This window comes from Montipora foliosa, chromosome 1 (assembly GCF_036669935.1).
Source record: "Montipora foliosa isolate CH-2021 chromosome 1, ASM3666993v2, whole genome shotgun sequence".
NCBI classification, from domain to species: domain Eukaryota; kingdom Metazoa; phylum Cnidaria; class Anthozoa; order Scleractinia; family Acroporidae; genus Montipora; species Montipora foliosa.
Window position 1 is genome coordinate 65,777,569 of NC_090869.1, and position 20,000 is coordinate 65,797,568.

The following is a 20,000-nucleotide window of genomic DNA, read 5'->3' on the forward strand; positions in this document are numbered from 1 at the left end:
GGCAATCTGCCATAGGAAACTTACACGCTTTGAGCGGAAAGCTCCTCGTCTGAGTCGTTACGTACGGTACAGACAAAAAAAACTCACAAAGAACTGACTTGACCACAGCCAGATTGCCTTTGTAATGACTTGATTGTAATTCACTGACCGTTCTCCATGTTGGGAGGCACCACCAAGACGCTGCTCACAACTTTTATAAAATTAGCAGAAAGTTTCATCTTGGCCTTCCGATCGCTTTCCAACAATAAAAAATAGGATTTTAACTAAGTTCGTTTTGAGACATAAATAACTAAAGACAAAATAAAGTGTGTTTTACGGGACTTCCTCGTTGCCACGGTGACTTATTACTTAGTTCTTATTAACCGAGCGGGAGGTCTGGATTGGAGAATCTTGACCGAGGTCGCCAGTACAGACCGAACGCAGTGGGGTCTGTACCAGCGACCGAGGTCAAGATTCTCCCATACAGACCGACCTAGCTCGGTTAATAAGATGTTTATTATATGGCCAACAAGAACAATTTAATTCGTTTAATGTAACTGGTTTGTACTAACTGACATTTTGCTTGCGAACGGCGATGAGTGGCGATTAGCTGAACTTAATTCTGTCAAAGTTTGCTTTTCATCCTCTCTTTTGTCATCATGCTGTTTGGCACTTCCATAAATAAATATTGGTAGAAGAAAATACTCAATATTTTTGCATTTTAGTTTGCATCTTTTCACCGCAAAACATTACCGGTCTAGATGCCGGTCTGGATGGGAAAATCTAGACCGCGGTCAATATCGATTTCAGCTAATCAAATTCGTGAACTTGGTAGTTCCTAGTCTTCGTGAGACAGAGCCATATAATAAGTCACAATAATGACCGCGTCTTGTTCAGCAATAATTGGTGTTTCATATGGTACCATAAATTGATAATACATGATACAGTGTAGTGATCCTTCTATAATAAGAACGTTGCCTGAAAATTTGAAACTCGTTTGAACCACCTTAAATGGTTTCAGTGCGGATCATGCACAGTGAGGCCACTTTTGGAAGACAGAGGGCTCGCTTAAAATATGAGCTGTAATTGAAGCTGCCATTGCACTAGCGAACGGCTTCCAATCAGCTGTTGAAGATTTCTTTGCTGCGAAGTCCGAGACGCCTTTTACTACAACCCATTCCACGTTCAGTTTATGTGCTGCAGCGTACAGACCTTAAAAAGAGGTAAGCAAATTAGAAAAACTTTCATTTTAGTGTCCATAAAAAAATAATGTAAACAACTACATCCTTTTCGGGCTCATTACGAACTCACAAAACTTAATGGTCACCTCCAAGTAGTTACCAAGTTGGAAGAGATCTTCACCAGTGTCGCACACAGGGGAAGAGATATCATGGATTTACCCACCACGAGTCCCCTAGGTTTAACTCTCATTTTACAGATTAAGTCTAAGTGCCCATTTCTGTGATTAGGTCTGAACTTTCGTTTATCTTATTGCTATTATAGCGATATTTGGTTCTAGAAACTGATTTAGAATGGTCATTTTCTAAGAGTTATGGTTGGTGTGTATAACCATGAGATCCTTACCCACACAGGTCATCATGGCTAGGGGTTTAGCTAAAAGCAGGCCCAGCGGCCAACGGACCAAGGCCCGCGACGGCCCAGCGGCCTGCGGCCCACGGCCTGCGACGGCCCGGACGCCCGGCGAACCGGTGGCCCAGTTCTGATTTTCCACAGTTTTTTTTTGTCCAGAGGGAAATCCACGCGCATGCACAGATCTGCATCGGGTTTGGGCGCGCAAAATGGACGACGGTGAGTTTGAATTCGTTTATCATTTAATCATTCGAATCCTTGTTTCTGTTTGTTGCATGTTGTTCAGATAATAACGTTTTCGTTCTCTGTTCATTTGTCTCTTTACAGAAACCAGGAGCCCATCTGGAGCGTGCAACTTCCATACAGCGTCTGTGAAACGGCGTTTTCACAAGTAGGTTTATTTTTAGACTAGCCCTTCCCTCGGATTTGGTCAAAAAACAAAGGCAGTTCCGGTTCGGTGACCCTATGACGTCATCTTAATTTCTTGTAATTGGTCATCGGGCTCCTGTGGGAGTCTCATTCGCGGGAAATTCAATCTAAAAATAAATCGGTCTGTGAAAACGCCGTTACACGAACACAGTAGAGTTGTAGGCTCCGGGTCATGGGTTCCTGCAGAAACCGATAGCACAATAGAGGACTTTCATTATCGAACGATGTAAGTTATTTTCAAACCATACTTTGAAAGTGAAAATATCATAAATAATGAGATATGTGAACTGCGAATCTTTTTTTTTAAGTTTCAGAGTTACACAAAGAAAGCATGCAAACGCAAATCGACCGCCTTTCATAACTGTTGCCTGCCATTGCACAGAATTACCGCATAAGATCATCTGATTACAAAGTGAGAATAGGGCCGTTTATACGAGAGAAAATAAGCCGCGGCTTACTCTGGCCGCGGCTTACATAAGACGCGAACACCCCGTATAAATGGCACAAAATCTACGTTCACGGCTTTCTCAAGCCGCGGCTTGACCTGGCCTGGGAGTTTATACTCGTATAAATAGTTCCTTTCGCGAATTATGTACGCCGCGGCCAGAGTAAGCCGCGGCTTATTTTCTCTCGTATGAACGGCCCTAATGTATTTGCCTGATAAACTGACAACCGCAACTCAGTGACAATTCGCAGTTCACATATCTCATTATTTAGCTTATGAAATTTTCAATCTCAAACTGTGCTTTGAAAATAACTTACATCGTTTGAGAATGGACTTCCTCTCTATCGGGTTCTGTAAACAGACGAATAAACAGAGAATGACTACGTTTTTCACTTAGCAACATGCAACGAAAGAAAGGATCGAAGGCTCATCCTCGGTGTAAAAACCTGTGAAACTCACAGATGACGTAACACAAAGGAAAACAAAAGAGCAAAAAAACATCAAACAATAACCTAACCCTACCACGAGCTAAAAAAAACAAAGAAAAAGTTTCACAGGTTTTTGCACCGAGGTAAACCCGGATCGAAAAGGATTAAAATTATTATTAAAATGGTAAACGAATTCAAACTTACCGTCGTCCATTTTGCAAGCCCAAACCCGATGTAGATCTGTGCATGCGCGTGGATTTACCGCTGGACAAAAAAACTGTGGACAATCAGGACTGGGCCACCGGGCCTCCGGGCCTTCAGGCCGCCGGGCCGTTTGTTATTAAGCAACGTTTGGCTGCGAGAATCAAAAAATCTTAGTTCAAAGGTATGTTTTTCATAGATACATTCAGTATATACTCAAACAGTGGATAGCGTCGAAGACACCCTCCAAATATCCTTCGCTATTCACCTCCCCGCAACTCCCGCGGGAATTGCGCCGGAAAATATTGTAATCTTTCCAAGACGGTACATTTTCGTCACCAGAGCCTCGGGTCGACCCAAGGCTCTGGGAAACTCTGCCTAGGAGAACATGCGCCGTAGGGTTCTTACACCCAAAAATTGGCTATTTGAACCTTACTGCGCCTGCTCACTCCTCGTGCTAACATGAATGCACCAATGCACCAAAATTATATTCTGAACTTACTTTAGTCTCCGAGATGTGAATGATTCCTTAAATTTTGAGTCGTGAGAGATGATCTCTAGCTAGATATAATTCATTTGTTACTCCTAAAGGAAAACAACGAATTATTTGAAAACATGAAACCTAAGGAAACTACAAAATTAGAAATTTATGACACGGAAAGCTACAAAAATACATTATTGACGTGCAAAACTAACAGGGAAGAAAAGAGGGATTTGCGGATCGTAGTTCAGTGGAAGTTGAAACAATGATTTAATAATAGCTAAATGTATTCGTTATTTTTCATTATATTCGTACCTTCGCCTTCCATTTCAATGGCAATAGCATCAGGATATCTCTTGATCAGTTTGTCGCGCCTTTCCTCGCTATTAACCTCCTCTGGACCGCTCAAAAGCAAGGCATTCTTGTGTACCTTCACTTCCAATTCGCTTCGATCTTTCAAAGGTGCCTTCCAACCATAATCGGCACATATCGTCAACTTGGCGAGCTTTGTGCTTGACGGTACTCGAACGCCGCGCTCAATGACCCCATCCTCGTTAACTTTAATGGGCGCGTATGTCGCTAACTTCGCCGAGATTACCACATCCCCTAACTTGACTTTCTCCTTGTTTAGCCCACCACAGTAACCAACGCAAAACACAGCTTTGGGGCGAAGCATTCTTACAGCATCTGGAACAACAACTGCGGAACCCGAAGGACCGGTGGATCCCACATTGCACTGAATAACAGCTATTTTAAGCTTCGTTTCTCCTTCTCCCATTTTCCCGAAGTACACAGACCCAACGGCCCTATCATAACTCTCGAAGTAACCAGGATTCAGGCAATATTGAAGGCAACTGTAAAATTCACAGTCATTTGCGGTAAGCAACATGATATCGATCGGGAGTACTAGTTCAACATCTTTCCAAGGCACGGATTTTGCTTTTACGTCGGCGGGTTTAAGTTGCATGAGATCAAGCTCTGGAGGGTTGCTAGGGATGACTTCAAAGGTGCCGTCCGGCACAGGGACCACAACGTCTGGCATTTGTGAAACTCAAGTCCCTTTAGTATAACCTGAAATGTAACAAGTCAATTTCATCATCATTCGTCTTGTCATTCAAAATAAGAATAGGTCGTGATAAAAGGAGATTTACCGGATTGATAACGACGTATTACTTTCAGTTGATCGAATAGATATGTGGTCAAAATTTGTGCATCTTTAATCAGAAGATGTTCTCTCGGTGCGGCCTGAAACTGAACAGATTTATGACCATGTGTTAAGAAAATAGGAGAAAACTGCGAAGCGCAATGACTCGTAAAAGTTCTCAAAGTTCATTGAAGAAAATGCCCCAGTGTTTAAACTAAACCAGGCGTTTCGAGAAGAAGAGGGAACACTCTCGAAATGTCTGATTTATTTTAAAGACTGGCTCATTTCCTTTCATGAACTTTTAGTTATGGCTATACAATTATCGGCGAAAAAGAAGTAAGATTCTGCACCCATAAAATAACAGAGATACACCGGAAAAAAGCAAATGTAAAGATGAAAAGCTTCAAGTTTACCCTCTCAGAATTTCGTTTTCTTTATTTTTCATTTAATTTTAATTACTTTTTTAATCAAGCACAATATATACATTGCGGCTTGAGGGGACCCACGGTTAACGACAACTAGCTTACTTTAGGATACGACATACCAAGCGAGGATACATTTTACGGAAAATCACTTGAACCGCAAATTTATTAGACTAATACAGTAATTGGGTTTGACATGAGGACAACGCAATTTTTAATCTTGGGTATCCTGTGCATAGGGTGAGTTTTAGCAAGTTTTAGGCTTTTTGAGCGCCATCTTGAATTACGTCATTAGTGCATGCGCACCTCGGTTTTGTTACGTTGTATGCGCAGATGACGCTGGCTCACCTCGTGATTGATTTTCACCAACACGCTAATTTTTGGCAAAAATAATCTCTAAGCCAATTTCAACCAATTCCAGATTTTCACAAATTTAGTTTTTGTGACATCATCACCTCTTTACTCCAAACTTTTCATTTTCAGTCTCATTCCGCAAGCTTGAAATATTAATCCTTTCGATAGACGTTCTTTACACAAGTGCATCAACTTCATGGCATCACCAGCATCAAGGTTCTCCCAACCAACGCCCTCCGTCATAATCAGTTTATGTCTCCTTAAGTGATGAATGGTCAGGGTTCCGGTAAATGTGAGTATTCAGATTGAAAAAAAGGAATTATGATACATATGGCATCTACGGAAGGCAATTAGGTGTCGTGTTTTTGATGGTCTCCCGGCTTCCAGATACCAACCCCACCCGACAGGGTTTAACTTCAGTGAACTTTTGCCGTAAAATTACCCTACTACACTTTTCCGAAGAAAAAGATGTCACTTCTGACTACCTGCAAATTGCTCTGACGGACGTTTTCCTGCCTGTCATGCATGTCTTGCAGTTGCACTAAGCAAACGTTTATTGCACACACTAAAGAAGGACTGAAGTTGTTGTTTCAGCTTCATAATTCCTGTTCTTTTCAGTTTGATCTGATGACAGGTCAAAAAATGTTTTTGCTTTACGTTTGCACCAAAAAAGTACTGTAAAAGCCTGGAGTGAACAGTAAAAGCCAAAAGACAGACGGAAGAAGAAAAACAACATAGGTTTTAATATATAACTCTGAATCGAATTCTCATCGAAAGATTAATGACAATCGATCGTAAAAGCACTAAAATTTCTGCAGTCTCTGATTTCTATGAATCAAGTTCTGTCAAAAGGAAGAAATTGATCACGTGCTAGGCAACCATAAGGGAGCAAGTGATCATCTCGTGTCAACTGAATAAACTGCGGGAAAGAACGTTAATCGTTCGCCGTTTTCAGAGTAAAACAACGCACTTTTTAGCCAAGAAACGTCCGTCTTTGGTTTTTTAATTTTTCTGTAATATTTAACTGATTATTTACATTTCATCTGTCGGGTCAGGAAGCCTTCTTTGTCAGGTTCCTGAGAAACCTATCTACTTTGACTTCAGGATGAGCTACTTACACAACATGAGGTTGAGCGGCCAATCAAAAGGGAGTTTGAAAATCTAAACATCTATGAGATAAAAAAACAGACTTGCGATTTATCGCAAATCACAATACAGCTGTATTGACAAGCACAAAAGCAAATGAAATGTTTAATAAATATAATTTTTTTTACTATCAGAATGTTTTTGGGTTAGATTAAAGCGACATATTGTTGAAAAATCTCAGTGTTAAAGGAGCTATATGATGTAATTTCGTGACACTCAAAATTCCCAAACAGCATGGTAATGTAAACAATCTTCGCACTAGTAAGTTGTAGCAATAAATTGGATTAACCAGGAACTTAAAGAAACATTGTTGGCTTCCCAAATAAACTTCATTTTACACTTTAATGACAGAACAGATCTTTTTCTGACGTTAAAAACTTGGCTACCGGCCTATTAATCATTTGGCAAAAAGAAAAAATTCCTGTCATCTTTATAAAAAATTCACATTCCAACCCACCTATGCAAATTTGTTACGCTCGAACATTACACAATATGATGTCACAAAGGCCGGAAAATCTCACAAAAACCCTTTCAAGCGAAATATTTATTGAAACAAGCAACATATTTGCTATTAGAGGCAAAAACAGTGCATGCATGTAAATAAGAAACCCAATCGTGTCAAATCACCATACGCAACAAAATAATATTTCAGTGTAAATCCTTTCCTGAAGAACCTTCTTCTTGAATAATGAAGCACAAAATAGACAACAAGATTTCTTTCAATAATTCTTGGCTGTGACATTTCCAATTAGTTTTTTACCTGAAGACTGTGCCGGGTTGAGCACAAAATAAATATAAGAAGAATTAGCGACATTTTCATTATTTACCGGATGACTGTGCAGAGTTGAGTGCAAATAAATATAAATAGCCAGATAATCCACTTAAGATGTTCGATTCCTTCTCTGTCTTTGTTAAACCCATAAGTTACCAGAGAATTTTCCATTTGGTTTCAGTGATGTACATAACATCACACTTGGTAAAATGTTAGAAATATAGCTCACTTTGATTTCTGCTCGACGGGCGAAAGATGGTTGTCGAAGTCCGTTACTCGTCGCTTTTAAGATTCCAGATATTTATTTTTTCACCGTCTGTCTTGTTTAAAGCCCCATTTACACGCGCAATTTTTCCTTGACAAGTTTGCCTTGACAAGGAAAAATTGCTCGTGTAGATGGGGAATAGTGGACAAATTTTCCTTGTCAAGGAAAATCTGGCGTGCTAGCTTTTCCTTGACAAGGAAAAATTGTCAAGTCAGAAATTTGCTAGTGTAGACGGACAACAAGGAAAATGTGACAAGGATATTCTCGGTTTTCACATGACGTCACGACCGCCATGTTGGTGCCCTAAACAAAGAAAAGGAGGCCATGTTGGTGCCCCGACCAAATCCTCCGGGAATTTAACTCTATTATTATGCAAACGCTTCCTTTTGTTTTCGTTGAAAAACATGGCTGTTGATCACGTGAGTGAAAACCAGCAATTATTGATTTGCAGCACTTGTCAAGGAAAACGTCATATTTTTCATTTATACTACCAAGGAAAACTTGTCAACGAAAAACTTGTGAAGGAAAACTTGCTAGTGTGTACAGTCGGCAAGTTTTCCTTGACAAGTGGACTTGTCAAGGAAAAATTGCTCGTGTAAATGGGGCTTAACCAATTGACGTTCAATTTTTGAGCTCCGTAAGGGTATATTTTGTTTAAAGGTCCACCAAAACGCCATTGCACGTTTATTAAAAATTCTTCTGTCCACCAGAGAAATCTATGCATTTCTACTACCCCCTCAAACCTACCAAAATACGCGCAGAAGACTCTATGCACAAAGACACCACTTAGCAGGGGCCGGACAGGAAAGACTTTTTCCGACAAGGAAAAAAAAGAACAAAAAAAGCGACTAAATTTAATTAATAATTCTCCCGGTTCTTTTTGATGCGGAAGTAAAACCTGCACCACCTGCCCCTATATAGAACATTTTCACCACTTATTTTGCAACACTTTCAATGTTATTTACATGATTCAGTGTAAATTATGTAATCTTCAGTATATCGGGGAAACCAAACGTCGCCTTAAATACCGTTTTAATGCACACAGACGCCCTGTACTCAGTCCCACTAGTAGTTATATCCAGACAGCATTCTCAGAACACTGTCTTGGCAATAACCATTCAAATAGTCATGTTACTCATTCCTATCGAAAAGCTCATCAATCATCGTGAGCTGGAGAAGCCCATCTCATTGAAAAAGCACAAACTGCAGAACCTCTTGGGGTAAACAAACGTGACGGATAATTTTGACGATCTCGTTATTAATTATAAGTATATAGGCATTTATTGGTGTTTCAACGGCATTTTATCCTTTTGTAATTTTGGCTTTTTGTTTATCGAATAGCTGTATCACGTCACGTTATCACTTGAAATCTTTTTTAATTATTTCACAACATGTGTATATATATTTTGTAAATTCGTTAGATCTCCAAATAAAGCTGATGAAGGTTAGCATTGCCTAGCCGAAATATCGCTAAAAAATACATTTTCTCGTTGTTTTATCAGTCGTGCAGTAGTCTACTTGACTTTCATAAATATTTATTTCTCTACACGATTATTTTTTCTCGCTATTAAGAAAGTCTTGAAATTTTAAAGTGGGGCCGTAGGGCTAGTTCTGCAGCAAGCTTGAACTGAGGGCGATTAAATACCGCTAGAATTACCGGTAACTGAAACTCAGCATACCTTGTGTACCAAAATGCATTCCGGAAGTGAGGGGAAAGTGAGTATTCAATTTTTATACAGAAACTGAAAGGTCACCTGAGGGGTTTTTCCCTTCTTTCTATAACACTGCTGTCGCATGGCTGTTCCATCGAGGCAGATCACGGAATATTCGATTGTATCGTCGCGTCGGCCTTGCTACAGTCTTAAAACTCTTTTCCCTACCTTCCCAACCGCGAGAAAACCGCGGTAAATCTGCCATCGCCAAAAAAAGTTATTTTTCTCAAAAAATATTTAAAGTTAGGGGGAAAAAAATACATCATTTTAAAGCTAAGAAAATAAGCTTTCCAACAGCATATAACTTATTTACAGACAACTGAAACCTTTTATAAAAGCGAAAGTTGAACGAAAAAATTTAAGAAAAATAACAAAAAAAATAGTTTTCCAGGCAAAAATTGGTCATTTTAGCGTTGATTACGAATTTTTGGCTGGAAAATAAAATTTTCTTCAATTTATCAGCTTTTTACTGGGTTGCCTATGGGCAAACCCAGTCAAGGTCTGCGTTTAGTTTGTTTGTTTTCTTTTTTTTTTTTTAGTTTTTTTTTCTTTTTTTCCGTGTCGGTAAAAGTCTTGCCTGTCACTCCCCTGGTAAGTGGTGTCTTTGTGGATAGAGCCTTCTGCGAGTATTTTCTTAGGATCGAGAGGGTAGTGGAAATGCGTAGATTTCTCTGGTGGACACAGTAGAATCATTAACTTAGCCTGCAATGGCGTCGAAAGTCATGTAACGCGAATGGCGTTTTAGTAGATCCTTGAACAAAATATACCCTTATGGAGCTCAATAATAGAAAGTCAGTTGGATAAAATAGGCAGGAATCTCAAAAGCGACGAGCACTGGACTTCGAGAACAATCTATCGCCCGTCGAGACGAAATCAAAGTGAGCAGTATTTACCTGAAGTACATGGTAATTTGACGCAATTGAGTTTCTTGTCTTCACGCACGCAATCAAATAGGAAGAGGTTTTCGCCTCTAAGAGCAAATATGTTGTTTGTTTCAATAAAATTTTCGCTGGAAAAGGATTCTGTGGTATTTTCTGCCTTTGTGAATTATAATATCATGTTGTGTATTGAATTTTCGAGCTTAAGGTTCAAATGTGATATGGGAGAGGTTTTTTAGTATTGCTCTGTAAGCAGGAAGGGTTCACAGGCCTGTTGGAAGTGTGCTGGAGTTTCAACAAAATGAGGCCCAAAATCAGTGAAAACTTGTGACGCAGATGAATAATAAAGTAGCTGGTATTTCCAAAATGATGGAATTACCTGGTGATAAATAACGTCGTACGCGTCTTGGAGAGTAAATTTTGACTTTGCATAAACAAGAGTTGGGCGATTGTGATCTTTGTTTTGACTTCGCTCATTTCATTGTCAAACTTTATAACACTTGACAGAAAAAGAAACTTACAAAAACCCGGTATCTTGCCATCATTTGACACAGATGCTTCACTGTTTGGCTAGTAAACATGCCGCGGTAACATAATCACGGCGCCCGCTGAATTCCGGCCATGTCACTTTCGATTTTGCAATTTACTTGAACGTAGCAAAAATCTCCCAAAATGTTTGTCGCTGATCGTAACTTTTTATATTCTATAGATCGTTTTCACGTGACGTCATCACCTTCCAAAATCTAAAACTAAAGATCCACCAAAGTTTTTATCCTCATCAGGCATAGGAGGCGGCATATCTATATCTGTTGACAATTTCACAGCTCAATAGCGTGCTTCGTTTGGAAACCAGAGCATTTTGAATTTCCCGATTATGTAGGTGCGTGACACAAAGCTACGATCAAGTTTGTTGAAAAATATATACTTATCTCATGATTTTGAGCCCTTTTAGAAGTTAGAGCATTAGGAAAAGTGCTTATGTAAATGCTTGTTTTTTTAGTAGTGATAATCAGTCGCCTAGATAGCCAAAGTCAGTTCCAGATGTTTACACTATTTTCCGGCCTGCGAAACATTTCGACGAATATCTGAAGTTTGGGGAAACGCAGAGGCCTAAAACTTGGACAAGTGTCTTATTTCTTTATCTTCTATAAGATAACAATTTCTTAGCGTTTTGCACTGGATAGTTTTTGATTTATTTTTTTTATTGCGTGACAGTGAAAACGATCTATATTCAAGGTTCAAAATTAATGTTGTTTTCATGTCGTAAATATTTTATTCTCGATCGACCGTCCGGGAAACTTCCTTCTGCTCTTTCTGAAAACTGTATATCAATATTTATTTGCTTTTTCATCATCAGCATTTGTTAGCGTTAATAGTATTTTCGGTCAGATGTTTCTGTTTTTTATGAGGGGTTTATTGTTTTGGTCTCCCATCCCAACACTAACCCCGCGAAACAGGGCTTGACTTCAGTGAAGTTTAGTATTACAAAGTTTTCGGATGCTCATAGGGCACACTTGTGGTGAAAAGAAGTTGTGAGGGAACTTGAAAATTATCAACATGTCAGCCCAGAAGCCAATGTTTCTCGCTTCTCTTTTATTTGTTATTCTTCAGAGACTGGAATGCTGTATTTCAATACCACACAATTCAGTGCCTTCTGATTTTCTGTAGCACGTACCACAGGCAAGCCAGTGTATGCTTCACAGAAGCATCTAGTTTACTTTATTTTATTTTGTTTTTTTTTTCCGTGTCGGTAAAAGTCTTGCCTGTCACTCCCCTGGTAAGTGGTGTCTTTGTGCATAGAGCCTTCTGCGCGTATTTTCTTAGGATCGAGAGGGTAGTGGAAATGCGTAGATTTCTCTGGTGGACACAGTAGAATTATTAACTTAGCCTGCAATGGCGTCGAAAGTCATGTAACGCGAATGGCGTTTCAGTGGATCCTTAAACAAAATATACCCTTATGGAGCTCAATAATGGAAAGTCAGTTGGATAAACTAGGCAGGCGGTGAAAAACCAACACCTGGAATCTCAAAAGCGACGAGTAATGGACTTCGACAACAATCTATCGCCCGTCGAGCCGAAATCAAAGTGAGCTGTATTTCTAAAATAATATTTTACCAAGTGTGCTGTTATATAGAACACTGAAACCAAATGGTAACTTATGGGTCAAACAACAGCAGAAGGAATCGAACACCTTACCTGGATCTGTGATCAACTCTACACAGTCTTCAGGTAAAAAAAATAATTGGAAATGTGACAGCCAAGAATTATTTGAAAGAAAGCTTGTCGTGTATTTTGTGCTTCATTATTCAAGGAAAAGGTTGTTCATGGAAACGGTTTGATCCTGAAATTTAGTTCGTTGCAATATTGCGCATATTTGACACGATTGAGTTTCTTCTCTTCACGCACGTAATGAAATACGAGGGGTTTTTGCCTCTAATAGCAAATATGTTGGTTGTTTCAAAAAATTGTTCGCTGGAAAAGGTGGTCTTTATGAATTCATAATATTTTGTGATATGCGAGCTTAACTGGATAGTTTTGAGGTTAGCGTCTCTCTGGTGTGTTAACTTGATTAAATCGTGAGTTTGTATTTGCCGTCTGCCGCGTAACCTTGATTTCCACTCTCAAAATTACCTCCAGAACCTACTTTTTGCGTAGAATAAGCTTTTAGAATGATGTTCTTGTTTTGCAGAAAACAAGCTAACAAAATCTGTACCCTGCTGAGTTCGCATTTGTTAGCGGTAATAATATTTTCGACCCGATGCTTCTGTTTTATGAGGGGTATATTGTTTTGGTCTCCCATCGAGATACTAACCCCGCCGGACAGGGGTTCAGTAGCTTTGGTATTACAAAGCTGTCAGATGCTCAGAGAGCACGCTTAAACTTGTGGTGTTAAGAAGTTGTGAGGGAACTTGAAAATTATCAACATGTCAGCCCAGAAGCCAATGTTTCTCGCTTCTCTTTTATTTGTTATTCTTCAGAGACTGGAATGCTGTAGTTCAATACCACACAATTCGGTGCCTTCTGATTTTCTGTAACACGTACCACAGGCAACCCAGTGTATGCTTCACGGAAGCATCTCGTTTGGCCATAAATTTGACCGAAAACTGATGAGGCACGAATATTTTTGGATTTTTTTCAGATAATCGGATTAGCGATCAATGCGTAATGTGATAAGGTGATGACAAGGCAAATTTGCGACCCGTTGCTAACGGCAACGGAAGCGATCGCATTACGAATAATGAACATCTGTTTACCAAAAACCACCCAAATAACCGATTTTTCGACGGAAAATTCATCCCAGAGGATAAGACTATTCACTGGACATGTAATAAAGGTAAATATGTGCGAGCGAAAGCGAAAAGAAGCGAATATTTTGAGGAAAAACACAATTCTGTGAGATCACAGGACATGTGCTCGCAGACACGCAATTGCTTCGCTAAATAATTAATCTTACCTTTTCAGCGATTTTAACGCTTGAAATCCCATCCAATGAACCACAAATCCTTTTCTTTATCTATTCCGAAGCATGTAGTGTAATTTTTTGGCTGAAAAACTTTAGAAAAAACGCTTCGCGAGAGCTCGGCGATCGATTGAAAATTGCCTGAATTAGAATGGAGGTCATGTAGGCGTCATGAAAGCTAGAAAGCCGAGATTTTCAGGGAAACTGGGGATATATCTCCCCAGTAAACACGCCAAATTTCAGCGCGATCGATGAAAAGGACGCTGCGCTACGAATCTTACAAGAAATGATTCTTTAAGATTCATTTTCGGTGCGGGCTAGGGAAAAGAGTTTAAGCAACGGAAGCCCTCTGTATAAAACGACTATATTATCCATCGCCTCGGACACGCGAACAAATTTTGTTCCGCTTCCTCGTGCAGAGCGAATAATCAAGGTAGCGTTGATGAATTTGAAATGTCCTTACAGCAGGGAGGTAATCTTTTCTTTCTTTCTCCCTATCATGTCAAAACTGACTGTTTCGTTTTCATTTTTCACTAGCAGTAAGCTTTAAGGTCCGGTAAATTAGACATCGCGAGTTCCGCTAAAATTAACTGTAACATGAGTAATTTCTCGAGACTTCCTTTTTGAGAAGGTCTGACAATGTCATAACACTTTACATAACACATTTTAGCTTTTAAATATGTTACATCCGAGCAGAAAACAAGCAAATTAGCCCGTTGTAGACCGTGATCTTACCTTAACTATGTCTAAAAGAGCAGAATAGTGTCATCTCTCATCTTTTGACATCGCGTGATTAAATACTTGTAGTGGACAAATTATGATCCTCGCAGCTATGATCCTCGCGTGGGTCACACAGCGGATAACTTTCGCGGGTCATGCGTGATATTCATTGAATTCTTGTCGTCTTCACTGGCGAAAAATGTCTGCGCATGAGTCGCGCGATATCCCACGTGACGCGTTTCCGGGACTATCATTGGCTCTCGTGAAAAAAGCACTCCCGAGAAGAACAGAAAAATGGCTGCCGGTTGAGAATAGGTAGCTTGTTGGTTTCCGTTCTTTTTAGAGCGATCAAGGCTAGTTTTAACGCCAGTTTCAAGTGGAATGTATTCTTAGAGAACGTCTATGTTGTGTAAATCGTTTGAAAGTCCAATCCAACCAGCATCCTCGGAAAATTTGCTCCTGGAAAATTTTATTTCGTGGGAAAAGAGCTGCGAAACAGGTGAGTTTTTTGCGCAATTTTTAATGTGGAAAGTTTGTTGCCACCGGGTACAAAAAGTTACTGTAATGTGCAGAAAGGAGGATTCCTAAGGTTTCCGTTCAGGTGTGAATTGGCTTGTACCAGGTGGCAGGGAAATGGCAATATTGTTCAACGTGAAGGTTATTTTTTTCTGCGTTACACCTTACGATCGGCACCTCTACATGAATGATCAATGATTCGATCAGATATGAATTTGATTTTGAATGTGATTGTCTCATTGGGAACGTAACCCTAGTATCAAATATTTTAAATAGCTGCTTTTAAGGTCATTTATATTCCCTTTTCTGGTGAATGTCTAAGTTATTATACTTTTTAGCAGTCACAACTCAACGATCCTTGCGTTCAAGTACGGTAGTTACCAAGTTATGGATTTGCAATTAATTTGAGTTATCAAAATCCATGTTAGTTAAAATAATGTTTGGAAGAACAGACTTGTAGGTACAGATGTATATAGGTATCTATAGATTCAGGTTTTTTTAGACTATTGTTTTCTGGAAGCTTTAATTAATGATGTAATTTTGGTTTTAGGGGACTGTCATGTGTTGTTGGATCAAGGAAATTCTGTTTTGAGTCAAGTATGGTTGACAGTGGATAGTTGTTCCTGAAAAGGCTGAAAGGAAGCTTTATTGCCTTGGACGTTTTTTGCTTACACCCCACATGTTTGCTCTTTTCTTGTGGCAAAATTTATTAATATATTATGTGATTTGGAGCTGCAGCTAGAAACAGTGTCCCATGCATAAGGTCTCATTGGGGTTGATGGTAGTAAAATAATTTTGGTAAAAAATATGTTTAGAGTTTTTATCATAACTTCTCATCTTGGTCCTGCTGGACTTCAAACATGCTCTACCATTTTGCACAAGGAAGTTGTCAATCAACCGTTACCTTTTGGTGTATTTGCAATATGATCTTTTGGATAGCAATCGATTTATTTTTCTCATTTCTTATGTGTAGATATCCTATGTCTGTCACATACTGTAGTTAGTTTTAAGCTTTTATGTCCTGTAGTGTATCTTTATTATAGTTAGCACATGACCCCACAAGCATGTGTTATTGCTTTAATATTGATTGTGTTTGAATAAAGGATATTGTTGTCTTGTCTTGTAGATAATGCAAAACAGCCTCAGTTGTATTTGCATTATTTCTGAATGTTACTTTTTTGAAGGGCAAACAAAGTTTGCAGGAGTTCAGGAAAAATATTCAAAATATTCATTGATTTGAAGTTCCTGAAGCAGGTAAATCTTGAAGAGTTCACGCAACCATATTTGGAATATACGGCATTTCTATTTGGGAATGTTCAAGTCCACAGAATTCATTTTCTTTATGTTGAGAAGTACTGTAAGACTGTTGACTCCATGGGGTTCCCCATTGACGAGTAAAATCATCTGGTGTTAGACAGAGCAAAATACTCTGGCTTTAGACAGAGTAAAATACCAAGTATGGCCGGTTTAGGGGTGAAAGGGTTAATTAATTAAATTCCATCGTTACTTTGACTTTCTTTTTCTTCATTTGCACAAAAACAAAGTGTTTAATCATCACCTCCACCATTGCTATACAACTGCATTGGCTTTTAGAACAAAGTATCAAAGTTGAAGCTGGTGGCTCAAGGAGAAAACTTTGCAAAAGTTAGGTTAAAAATACTTTTATGGTATTTGAGTATTATTGTAGGACAAATTTGCATAATATCGTTAAAGTCATTAAATCAATGAGAATCCAAACATGAGGATGCAGTTTGCTCAGGAGGGGTCCTTAAAGGTAACAGAATCTTGTTTTGTGGATGTAGGCTAAAGAAATCTGACCCCTTAGAGGAACCAGTTCTAAATTGACAAATAACTGGCATTTTATAATTCATAAGTAAACGTTATTTGCTCTCTTATCAAATTGTTCTACAGTTCCATTCATTTTTCAGATTGATAGCCTTAAATGACTGCAGCAACTCTGCCAGCTGTTTGGTTTCAGTATCATAAGCAGTACAAAACCACAAATTTTTCTCCAAAAAGGAACAACAAGAACCCCTGTCATTTTTGCAAGGGAATCCCCCTTGGGGTAGTTTGTTCACTTCACCACCATTGTTTAACACTATCCAGGGACTAAAGCAAGGATGGAAATTGATTACAGCTTAAATAAATTGGACCACTTTTTTTTACTTCTGACACTTACTGCATTCAACTTTAATTTATTCATCCTTTGAAATGGTAGGAATGATTACTATTATTTACAGCAATTGCTAAATTGCATCTAATGTTGAAATACATTTTATTTTTTACATATGATTTATGAGTCAATGAGTCATGAGTCAATGAGTTAGTGCAGTTACCCTAACCCATAAAATGAAAGCTAAAATTTAACCTAACCCTGCTTAGGCCTGATCACTGAAACAAGGGCTTAGGCTTAATCAATAAATTATTGCTAATATATAATATTGACTGTGTGTCTCATTGACTCATTGACTCATAAATCATGGGACCTCTTTACATATGGAAAGGTAACAGGAGTTATTTCTGTGAAGTCTTATCCAGAAAACTGCAACATGGGATTATGCACCTTTCAAATGTAGCTTTGTATGCTTTTGCTCAATGTCTTTGAACAATTATTACAGAAAATTATACGAAGTTATGGTTTTTTTAAAGTTAAATCTAATGCAAGGGGATTAAAATTATTGAAGCAGTTGTGTTGCAACCAGAGTCCGCAAAGAGAGGTTAAATAATTTGTTGTCCTTAGTAGGCCAGCATGAAATTTGTGAAACGTTTTGGAGGTTGGCACTGAATCACCTTCAACAAGTTTTCTAAACTTTGAAGATACCTAATTTTATATCCTCCTGCTGTTTTATTGCTAGAAAATAAAATCAATTCCTGATTAAGTATTTTTGTTGTCAATGTGGTGAAAGTGCCTTATTAGCAGTTAAGTAATATTTTGTTACAGTAAAATTCTCCCTGCTAGTAAGATGGATTTCTGAATCAAATTCTCAACTAAGAATGTTGTTGTTTTGGCCATTCAGAGTTAACCTAATCTGTGTTTATTTCTATAATTTGGAGGGAAGCAAACAATTGGCATTTTGCTTGGAACAACTATAACAATATATAATTGCAACTAAAAGGTTTCCTTATTTTTGAACGACTGAAATACATTTCTAAATTTTCCCCTCGATCTTAATAAATTTTCCTCTATGGACCACTTGAATGACTTAATTTTGAAAAAAAAAAAAGCGAAAGTCTTAACATTTTCTGTTAGATGCGGGCCCCCGCGGAAACATCGTGTAACTATTTAGTTGGAAGAGAAACCATTTGGAAATTTAGTAGTATCTTTTTTGTTCCACTTTTTGAAAGATAAACGCATGAATTGAAATCAAGATGGTAGTCCATTAGCTGGTAAGCTCCACAAACGAATTTCCACTCGAACACTGTCACAGCAACCGAGACTCGCGTTGGCCTTGAAATTTTTAAAGAAATTTCCCTCGTAGCACTGTTGGCTCAAAAGAGAATCTCGCTGGCATAGAAACGCAAGTATGCAGTCAAACATTCGTCCGTTTTACTGACCTGAAAAAGAGTCTTTTTATTGTCGACGGAGATCTAACAAACACCGAATGGCAGCCATGTTTAAATTGAGGTATTGAAGTCACATGACAAGGCCTCGACCAATCAGACATTTTTCGCCAGTGAACTTGTCGTCCCCAAAGCGTTTCTTTTGGTCACTTGGTCGGAGAAACGAATGGCTCTTGGTAGCAGCCATTACCGGATGTCCATAAATCATGGACATCCGGTAACGCATGTGTAATTTTGGCCCGCACATCTGCTCATGCTCAGAAACTAATCCTGAGGGAGAGGAGAGAGTGTATCCTTCAAGTAAACCAATTTGAAGAGGCTTTGACATGTGTTTTCACTTCGCTGGAGATAGGTGATTTAGAGTTAAAAAGAGAATACAAGCGGCCTTGAAGGCCGTCGCCCCTTCAAACACGATTGCAAGCTTGTCTAATATTTTACCAACGGGTTTCGTTGTGCATTTTGTGGTGGACCGTCGAGAAAGAGTCAGGGATCGATAGCTATATTCTTGCTGTTTCTTTTCATATTCGCTTTCAAGCAAAGTAATCAGGATACTACATGTATTACGTCTAACGATGACACGGTAAAATTTGTTCATGGACACACAGAAGCGTTTATGGAAATTGCACTGACCATTGCACTGACCAGAGGATTTAAATATAACGGCGGGTACAAAACACAGGTCACACGTCATTGTTTTACCAATAGAGAAAGTATCGATCCTAAACATTCATAAAAGCTAACCTTCGTAAAAACTTTTTTTAGGCCTAATTAGGCCTAGGGTTAGCTTTTATGAATGTAGCTTTTATGAATGTTTAGGATACTTCTTGTATTGGTAAAACAATGACCTGTGACCTGTGTTTTGTACCTGCCGTAAATATAAGCCGTACTGATAGATGAAGGGAAAATTTCCTATATTGGTAAGAACTATTGACTTCCTGGTTATATACATAGATTTGTAAAGAGCAGCAGAATAAAAATCTGTTGAACTCAGGAAAGTTTTGTTGTATTGGAGATTTGCTCATCTTTCCTTGCAAGGATGTAATAAAGGTGCTCACTTTCATGTGATCTTTCAAGTCCTCATTTTTTCAAGTAACCCCATTCTATTCTCTTTTTTTTTTTTTTTTAAACAAAAAAGGGTCTTTTAACAACCAACAGATCATTAAACTGTCAAATTAAATCAATCAATTAACTTTATTTGTGCATTATTTACAGAATTAATTTACATCAGTATTATAGATAAATATGAGAAGAGAATCATATTTTTCATACGGCTATAGAAAGAATAAAAATTATGTGGAAGTAACCAGGGTCTAGGATAGCAATTAGCTTTTGAAGTGGTTACTACCATGTTAAGGTAAATGCAGAGAAAAAAAATAAAAGTCCTATCCCAGTTTTTATCAGGTGGATATATATGTGTGCTGGGGGCTTCCATAATGGCTCTGCAGCAATTTTAATTAGCTTATTTGGAACATCTAATGATGATTTTTGTACATTTAG

At 38.6% G+C, this 20,000-nt stretch overlaps 1 protein-coding gene and 1 long non-coding RNA gene across 8 annotated transcripts in view; one reads left to right on the forward strand and one right to left on the reverse strand.

The window, feature by feature from the left end:
• LOC138005287 (death domain-containing ATP nucleosidase-like) overlaps positions 1-14,559 on the reverse strand; it is a 15,316-nt gene extending 757 nt beyond the window's left edge. The window contains exons 1-6 of one of the 7 annotated variants that reach the window (XR_011123817.1): positions 14,442-14,559; positions 4,705-4,804; positions 3,869-4,624; positions 3,575-3,657; positions 3,076-3,226; positions 1-1,191 (exon numbers count right to left, since the gene is read on the reverse strand). The exon at positions 1-1,191 is cut by the window's left edge and continues 757 nt beyond it. Coding sequence is in view for 5 of the 7 variants with exons in the window: in XM_068851547.1 (XP_068707648.1) it covers positions 1,007-1,191; positions 3,869-4,595 (912 nt within the window). In the remaining 2 variants the exon portion in view is untranslated. Of the gene's footprint in view, positions 1,192-3,075; positions 3,227-3,574; positions 3,658-3,868; positions 4,625-4,704; positions 4,805-6,591; positions 6,643-13,700; positions 13,837-14,441 lie in introns of those variants that run through there. The other 6 variants (XR_011123818.1, XM_068851558.1, XM_068851547.1 and 3 more) reach the window with 6 other exon arrangements.
• A 141-nt stretch (positions 14,560-14,700) lies between these two features.
• On the forward strand, positions 14,701-17,076 carry LOC138005338 (uncharacterized). Its single transcript, XR_011123819.1, has 2 exons — positions 14,701-14,925; positions 15,493-17,076. It is a non-coding gene; the product is annotated as an uncharacterized lncRNA (long non-coding RNA).
• Positions 17,077-20,000: the final 2,924 nt, after the last annotated feature.